The sequence below is a fragment of the Notothenia rossii genome (genome assembly GCF_949606895.1).
Source record: "Notothenia rossii genome assembly, chromosome: 4".
NCBI classification, from domain to species: domain Eukaryota; kingdom Metazoa; phylum Chordata; class Actinopteri; order Perciformes; family Nototheniidae; genus Notothenia; species Notothenia rossii.
Window position 1 is genome coordinate 26016749 of NC_136902.1, and position 9060 is coordinate 26025808.

At 41.3% G+C, this 9060-nt stretch overlaps 2 protein-coding genes across 2 annotated transcripts; one reads left to right on the forward strand and one right to left on the reverse strand.

The window, feature by feature from the left end:
- Positions 1-79: 79 nt before the first annotated feature.
- On the forward strand, positions 80-5643 carry actr8 (actin related protein 8). The gene is made up of 13 exons (XM_079677221.1): positions 80-402; positions 997-1167; positions 1293-1403; positions 2042-2146; positions 2283-2456; positions 2596-2689; positions 2834-2966; positions 3176-3329; positions 3501-3596; positions 3758-3898; positions 3992-4304; positions 4783-4946; positions 5116-5643. The coding sequence occupies exons 1-13, from the start codon at positions 268-270 to the stop codon at positions 5257-5259; spliced, it is 1935 nt and encodes a 644-aa protein (XP_079533347.1). The 5' UTR covers positions 80-267; the 3' UTR covers positions 5260-5643.
- Positions 5644-5844: 201 nt separating this feature from the next.
- Positions 5845-8255, reverse strand: selenok (selenoprotein K). Its single transcript, XM_079677222.1, has 5 exons — positions 8134-8255; positions 7539-7629; positions 6825-6899; positions 6310-6405; positions 5845-6214 (listed from the first exon to the last, which is right to left on the reverse strand). The coding sequence occupies exons 1-4, from the start codon at positions 8150-8152 to the stop codon at positions 6315-6317; spliced, it is 276 nt and encodes a 91-aa protein (XP_079533348.1). The 5' UTR covers positions 8153-8255; the 3' UTR covers positions 5845-6214; positions 6310-6314.
- Positions 8256-9060: the final 805 nt, after the last annotated feature.

Here is a 9060-nt window from a genome sequence, read left to right on the forward strand (position 1 = left end):
CTGACACATAGACAGTATGGTATGACAGCAGAGCGCTTTGCAGCTGGCACAGACAAGAGGCAGGGTCAAGTTAACACATCTTTCCACAAATGGAAATCGTTAGTTTGTACCACGTGATCAAACACGGAAGTGAAATCTACTGCTGCCTTAACTTACTATTCAGAGGAAGATCCACGCTTGGGGTCGCATTGTAAAGCATTTCACGAGCACAGGGTGGTCGCTACTCACCATTTCTGACTCTTTAGTCGACTTAACTTATCAGAAACCATGACTCAGGCTGAGAAAGAGCAGGACAACGGGAAGGAGAAAGAAAAAGAACGAGACAAGGAGAAAGAGAAGGAGCAACAACGCGGGGTGAAAAGACCCATCGCTCCTCCGGCCATCCCGGACCCCCTTCAGGAGGTAAGAGGGGGAATCCTGTTTCTTATTAATACTTCTTATTCCTATAAAGTATCCGAATATCCTGCTCTCAATCTTTAAAACTCACTATAGCTTTAACGTGCAAATACAGCCCATATACAGGGGCTTAAAATCAGTTAGCCTACTTGAACTCTCAACAATACAACATACTCAAGACAGAATGTACAATGATGCACAGTTGAATAATTATATTTATACTACTATTTATATTTTTACTATAAACATATGCATGTGCTATAAACATGTGTAAGTGATGACACTTACCAGAACTCAGGAGTGTAACGCTTATATGCAATGTTTCAGATCATTTTTTTTACTTGTTTCCTACCTTTGATTTGGAAGAAGTTTTCAGTACTGCACAAATCCCTTACTCAAACCATGCATTTAGGATGAAGGGGACGGCTGACTGTGAGCCAGGCTTTTTTCGCCCAACATCAGTGTTAGGCCTACTGCTCTGTGGGCCCATTAGAGGCTGTTATATGATAATATCAATGCCGATGCTTCTCGCTTTGTGCAAGACATGCATATGTGTTTATACTGCTGATTTTCTCTCCCTGTCTTTCTTTTTTTTTACAGCAAATACAGAGCAATTTCATCATTGTCATTCACCCTGGTTCAAGGACACTCCGCATTGGGCGAGCTACTGACACTCTTCCCATTATACTTCCTCATGTGATCGCTCGCAGACACAAGCAAACTGGACAGCCCAAATATGAAGATGCCTGGCTGTTGAGAGATGGTCTAAATGTTAGTCACTCATGATCACATACACCCACGATTCAGTCTTTTATTCTGTGTCTTACTCTGTTGTACTCATATTCAATTTCACATCTGTTAATGTACCATCACCACTTCTACTTCCTGTGCGACAGAAATCAGAGAGTAATGAGCAGAGGCAGAACGGGCTTAAAATGGTCGAACAGGCCATCTGGTCCAAGAAGATGTCCAATGGAGTGCGGAGGACACCGGTGTCCGCTGAACAGGTTTGTGTTATAAAAGATAGAGAACTGTTACAGATACTGTATATAATAGTCCAATATTCGACAGCAACAGGATGCAACAACATAGTGCAGGTGTAAGTGATGTTTCTATTATTTGGAAGAAATGTGAAGCACCTTTGGCTGCATGGCTTGCATGTAGAGTTCGAGAGTAAATAAAGGGGTCGATTTTAAGGGAGTCATTTGTGTCATTTTAAATGGGTTTGTAGGAGTTACTTATCCATATCAGTGTACAGTAGATTGAGGTCAGCACACCCCAGTTTAGAGAAACAGACTGAAGTACCATCACTAAAGCAAAGCAATGTACTGCTGTGGACAGGGGAAGCAGCAAAACGTATGTGTCCTACCTAAATTATATCAGTTTAAGTGTACACTACATTCTATATCTTCACCACTCTTAACTTGGAGTTGGACAACCTTTTCCGAAGCAAAACTGAAGCCGTTTTTACCCTCTTGCCAAAGCTACCAGACTCCATTTAAGGAAAAAGTTGTTGTTTCTAGCCTTTTTGGAATTGCTACCGTCAGAATGAACCATTTTAAGTATAATGAATAATCCTAGCGTAGGTCTAGTGTCTAACGCTGATTAAATAATATTGTTGTTGTGCTTGTTTGTGTGTGTTAAGGCCAGGTCTTATAACTGTCAGATCCGTCCGGCAGTACTGGACAGCAGCTCCAGGGTGAAGTGGACCAACACCGCCCACCAGCCTCCGCATCTGGTGGGAGAGGAGGTGAGTGCATGTGACTGATTGCTCCTTTAAAACAAAACCTTTACAACTTTATTTCCCTAAACGTCTTGTCTGTTTATGCCATTTTCTCCTTGTTTTCTCTGGCCATACCCCACCCTTCCAACCTGTCATCATGTAGGCTGTTTATGTGAATCCTTCTGACTGTTACAACATCCACTGGCCTATAGTCAGAGGTCAGCTTAACGTTCACGCCGGTCCCGGAGGCTCACTGACCGCCGTCCTGGCTGACCTCGAGACGATCTGGAGTCACGTTATTCAGAAGCAACTGGAGATCCCCCTCAAAGACCTAAAGGTAGAACAAACCTCCTCTCCACTTCATAATATCACCTCCTTCTGAGTGGCAAAGTTGATGGATGGTAGACAATAATGAAAATGTTAACAAACTATGCTGATAGGGGAATACGTTTCTTTCTTACATGACTGGTTTCCAGTATTACAGATGCATCCTGCTGGTCCCCGACATCTACAACAGACCGCACATCAAAGAAGTTGTCAACATGCTGCTGCTTAATATGGGCTTCTCGGGTAATTCAATGCAGGAAACAACAAAAACAAACATATTCACTGTTATATTCTGCCAAAGTCTATTCAGGGTAGTTAAGGAACTATTCAATATTCTCTCTTGACCTTACATTATCTCTGTCCTTTTTATGTGTGTGTGTTCAACAGCGATCATCGTGCACCAGGAGTCTGTGAGTGCTACATTTGGCAGTGGGTGCAGCAGTGCTTGTGTGGTGGATGTTGGAGACCAGAAGACCAGTCTGTGCTGTGTCGAGGACGGAGTGTCCCACCGGAACTCCAGGTGGGACCATGAACCACTTTTATGTTTAATCCGTTAATTAGTTAATTCATCATCATTATATTAAAGTTGCATCTCAATGCTCCCTTTTACACATAAGACCAATGAGTCCAAATCAGTTAAAATACACTGCACATTTTGAGAAACTTCCCACTGAGACATTACAGAGACTGTAGTATTACCTGATGTGTTCTTTTTTGTTGACGTTGCAGACTGTGTTTGGCATACGGTGGCTCGGATGTGACCCGTACGTTCTTCTGGCTCCTGCAGAGGGCGGGCTTTCCTTACAGAGACTGTCAGCTGTCCAGCAGACTGGACTGTCAGCTCCTGCAGCATCTCAAGGACACCTTCTGCCATCTGAACCAAGTGTGTGTTTATCATCTGTGGGGGGTCTGCGACTTTAAAAAGTTTCAGTTTGTCGTTCACACCTTTGTGTCTATTTTGGATCGCCATAGTCGTGCTCAAGAAGGGAGAGAGAAATGTGCAGCTTTTCAGATACGGATAGAAATGGGTTTTTCCTTCTCTTTTTCTTAATAGGACATATCAGGACTTAAAGATCATGAATTCCAGACACGTTTCCCAGAAGCCCCAGCTCTTCTCTATCAGGTTCGACTAGGGGATGAGAAATTACAGGTACGCAGGTTGAATAATGATATGCGTTTCACATTAGCATTGGGATCTTTTTTACTTTATTCGGTCTCTAGCAACTGAAATGTCTTTGTATCTATGGCTCTATTTGTGTGTTCCCTCCCCCTCTTTGTGTGATTGGCTCATTTTGTGTATGCATGTTTTAGGCCTCCATGGGCCTTTTCTACCCGACCACATTTGGCATTGTAGGTCAGAAGATGACATCGCTTCAGTACCGTTCCCAAGGCGACTCGGAGGATCCTCATGATGAACACTACCTGCTGGCTACACAGAGCAAACAGGACCAGGTAACACACATAGATATTATATAATCATTTCTTGAGTTTGAGTCTCTGTGATTCTTCTTTTGTTATTTATAATTCTACCATTTTGTCCACCAGTCCTCCAAATCTGCTGCAGACCGAAAGGGTATTTCCAGGCCAGGTGGGGGTTTGGACGGGGAGATGAGCGCTCAGGGGGGGATTGGGGAGCCCTCTGACCTGGGAAGGGGCTGTGGGAGTGGTGGCAGCGGTGCAGGAGGGATGAAGGGGGAGACGGAGTTTGGGACTGCGCAGGGGGAGTGCCTGATGGGGGCAGGAGAGCTGGAAGAGCCCCCGTCTGCTCATCTCTCGAGGAAGACTGCCATCATGAGCCAGTTTGAGAGCAAGGCCCTGGGACTGGATAAGGCCATCCTGCATAGCATTGACTGCTGTGGTAAGGATGGACAGAGGATTCAATAAAGTCAACAAATAAACAAGGGGAAAAATAAAAGAGAAGTGGAAAGAGTGTTATGGTCAGTTATTAAGTGGATAAGCATTGACAAAGGAAGAATTTTATTTTGCTTTCGACAATAAAGTTGAAATGTTGCAAATAATGTCGAATCGGCAGTATAAGCGCAAAAAGAAAATCTCCAAAGTTTGACTTTTATCCCAAAATGTCAAGTTTGTTCTAAACATTTCGTCTGAGTTTTAAAAAAATCTGTTTTCTCCAATTTTGTTTTTCTCAAGCCTTTCAACTAATAGTACACACTTTTGTATTTATTTAATTATATTCTCCAAGTGCAGATTAGCATCCCTCTTCTCATTCCCCCCTTATGCTTGGCCCTTGAGACTCTCCCATAAGAACATTGGATGTTTTATGTTGCTCAGAATGTCCCGTTGTGCCTCATCTTGTTTTTACTTTATTTTAAAAGCATCGGACGAAACCAAACGCAAAATGTACAGCTCCATCCTGGTTGTGGGAGGAGGACTCATGTTTCCTGGCGCTCAGGAGTTTCTTCTTCACCGCATCATCAACAAGATGCCACCCTCGTTCAGAAGGCTGGTAGACAACGTGGAAGTTATAACGCGGCCAAAGGTAACCTGGAAATCTCCCAAAGTCAGAATAAAATTATCAATTGCTTGTGAGGTTGTTCAGGGGACTTCATTTTTCATTCATCTCCATTTATGTCATATGTTGGGAGATAGTAAGATGTGTACAGGAAGCAGCTCTTATAATGTACTATTTTGATGTGCACGTGCTCTAGGACATGGACCCTAGGCTGATATCGTGGAAGGGTGGAGCAGTGCTGGCGTGTCTTGACACCACCCAGGAGATGTGGATCCATCAGAGGGAGTGGCAGCGCTTTGGTGTGCGGATGCTTCGCGAGAGAGCTGCCTTTGTCTGGTGAAACCCAACAGATTTGACTTGAATCTAACGGACAGGAGACGTAGTGTGAGCAGCACGTTAGCTGAGCAGCAGCCTCAGTGCTCAGTCTACATATGGGGCTTTCAGGCTCAACCCAACATTGAGACTTGGCAGCTCAGAATAAGACAACACTTGATCAAATTCATAGTTGATGAAGCAGTGTTGTGGAATTCACAATGACTACACTGCTAACACTATGTTGTTCAACAATCTTTTTTAATTGTGTTTTACATCTTTGGTTTCATCCTTCAGAAACACAGATGAGGTCATTGTAACTTTTGAGTCTTGAATTGTGTTCTGTAAATAATACTGCAATTATTCTCTTTAGAGACGTTTGGAAGTATGTAAATAAACCCATTTCACTTCATTCACAATTGTTGCATTTGATTGGAAAAAACCTAATCCACCTTTCTTGGAGTATTGAACATATTGAATTGAAACGCAAGGTTGTTAGCATTACGTCCAACACTTTTAAAACATGGTAACCTGCTCTGCAACATTTCTTTCTATTCTTATTTTAGTCTTTAGTGTGAAAGTATTAGAACAAAACGAACTCGGTAGTAGCATGTTTAAACATCTGCACATCTTTATTCAGACAGAAGGATACAAAACAAAGACAGACTAATTTATGATACCCAGAAAGGAAGATCATAACAGACAAGTCAGTGACGCATCTCTCAGTGTGAGAGGGGGGTAGAGGGGGGTGGGGTGGTGTGAGGGGGGGGAACCAGAGAGGGAATAATGTGGATGGCTGCTGTATCGGCCATTCTGGCCCCTACATGTAGGTATTCCCAGAAAGGCGTCAAAAAACTGCTTTTGGCAGCGGCAGCCGGAGAGTAGGGGCTTCAGCACTGTGACATCACCATCGTCCTTTGAGGTTCTCAGCAAACAGACACTGTGCAAAGCCCCGCGCCTACACTGAATGTGTAGGCGTTTACCTAAAGAGAGAAGACGGGGTTTGGCGATTAAAGGCAACGGAGCAATGTTTCCTTCAACTACTTTTTTTAGGAAATTTGTTTGAATAAATCCTTACCTTCCTCATCCTCCTCCTCCCATTGGTGGAGAGCTGGGCCCTGCACCGTGGTTTATTCTTCCCATTCGTTTTCTGCCACCAGGGGGACCTGGAGGACTGAAAACACAAGGAATAGAAAAGTGAGAACATTAGGAAATTAGGTAAGAGGTACTACAAATGTTTTGTTTTTTTCATTTGCTTGTCTAAAATAGATATGAAACATTTATACAAGGGCAATACATGCCAACACTCTCTTCCTGAAATAAACAAGACTATCCTCCAATACATTCAACTGCTGCTGTAGTAATCAACAGTGCAAGAAGGTGTTTGAATCGGCAGCTCTCAGGTCAGAACTTCCTTTATAGTTTAAAATACATGGGTTTTAAACATGGATCCAAAGACAGAAAAAAACTAAACATGGTTATACCTATACAAACAAATCTGAACTAGTTTCTGAATACTGGCAAGTACATGCTACCACAAAGACTGCACTGCCACCATCCGATTAGGGGGACTTCAATGCTCCAGGGACTTACCCTTTGCCATCACTGAAGCGTGACAAAACACCGCTTCCATCCTTTTTCACGTCAGGGTTTATCATCGACTTAAAACTGGTTGAAAACAAAGAAGATAAGAAAATACAAAAACTTTAGTATTTAATCAGTTATTTGTTACATGACAAGATACATGAAATAAACATCGCATAGCTAAGATGATGAATATGGTCAATATTATACCAGCTACACATCAGCATACAAGTATTGTTATTGTGAGGATGCTGACATGCCCCTAGGAGACAGCAGTGTGGCTGTAGACTAAGACTTGTAATTATTTTACAGTTCAACTACTTTCCCCGTTGTGAAAATAACAAAGGTAAGAAAAACGTAAAGAATAGAATAGGATAAAAATGACAAAACATTATAATTTATTAATTTAAAAAGAGATTCACAAAGATGACAAGACTTGGCTTGTTTAATTTTCATTATTTACCAAATATTTTCAGAGCAATGGGCTCTGTTATGAAAGGCTGTGTCTACCCACATGTTTAATCTAGATCACAGTCTCTCCAAATCAAAACCTACAGGAGAAACTCAGACTTGGAGAACTAGTTTAACTTGCTGAAATAATGTAAGATAAGCATCAACATGTGAAACCCATATTCCTCCAGCTAGTAGAGACATAGGTGGAGAATGAACAAAGTTGTAGTGAGGTTTGATTACATTTCATATTCCATACATAATGACACTCACAACAGGCCGATAAAATCCACTGCTCCCCAGAAGAAGTCGACCAGTAGGGACAGTCGCCATGGTGACTGTAACCTGCTGTCCAGGACCTGACCTGAGATACACAGAGAGGTGGATCAGACAAATACATTTGTGAAGATATTCCCATTCAAAACAAAGAGTGTATGTTCAAGTTAATGGTTTACCCGGATGTACCCATTATCCTAGCATTCAGTACACACAGGCTACAAGCTAAATCATAGCGACACAGAACACAACATGATCTCGGGGCTGTAACATCGCCTTATTCCTACTGTAATACAACCTGAGATGATATGCTGACCAATGGAGGGAAACACTAATATATGGTTTTGTTTAAGACCCACTTGATACCTTGAGTAGTTATTCATGCTGCGCAGATCAAGCTATGCTATGCTTGCTAACGAGCTAGCTGTTAGTTAGCTTAATGTAGCCTAAAGCTCTGCTACAATTACACATTGTATATTCAAGTGGTTTGTTTGAAGTGGAAATGGTTAACAAAGAAACACTGTCGACAAAAAAGCTAAATATTTACTCTGAAGATGAGAAAAAGGTTGAAGAGACAAGGCAAACCACTCACCGTTAGACACGTACACCATCTTTTAGAAAGTAACAACACAGCTTTATCAGCTGTGTTTACATCTGGCGGATGTACTTCCGGTTGCGTCATTCTGATGTAAATGATGTACAACATATTGGGGCTTTAAAAATACGTTTTCCGAACATATCTATTCAAATAATAACGAGGCATGTCCTTAAATGAAAAGAGACCTCTCAGTCAAAATAATGCTGAATTGTTTTAACAATTTTCCTATGAGAAAGAAAAAACACTATAATCCATTTTAAAAAAGAGGTCTGTAGACTACCTACTTCCCAGGAAAAATACAAGTAAGCATTGATTTGGAGTCATTAGTTCACATGATATGAAACTATTAAAACAATCCAAGAATTTTCAACTAAAAAAGTGGCTGAATTTTCATACAACAATTTATGAAAAATAAAAAATAAATTAAAATGTCGCTTTTAAAATATTACTGAAATTATCTTAGTTGAAAACATTTAGTAAAAAAGGTTTTGATTTTCGAGATATTCACTATTAGGGACCAGTTAGCAAAGAGGTAAGTGAAACCATGTGGGTGAAGAGTGAGATTCCTCTACTCTCGTCTTTGAAACTGAGGAAGAAGACGTAGCTGGATCCGGAGTGAACATCCAGCCTTAAGCTATTCTATTATATAACGCACTGGCACTTGTATTGCTGGCATTCACGTACAGTGGGAGCTGCAAACACTGAAGCAAGAGTGAGAAGAGCTTTAACATCATCAAATGCTTTCTGCCAACTACCAGTTTTATATTATCTCTTTAACAAACAAACATACACACATTTTTGATTCAGTGTAATGTTTAAATAAATAGTAAAAACATCACATTCTGTATGTTGTCCCACTATCATTCCTGCAGACAGTACAAGCAAGTGCTATAGGTGAAATGTATTATTCAAAAGCGAAGG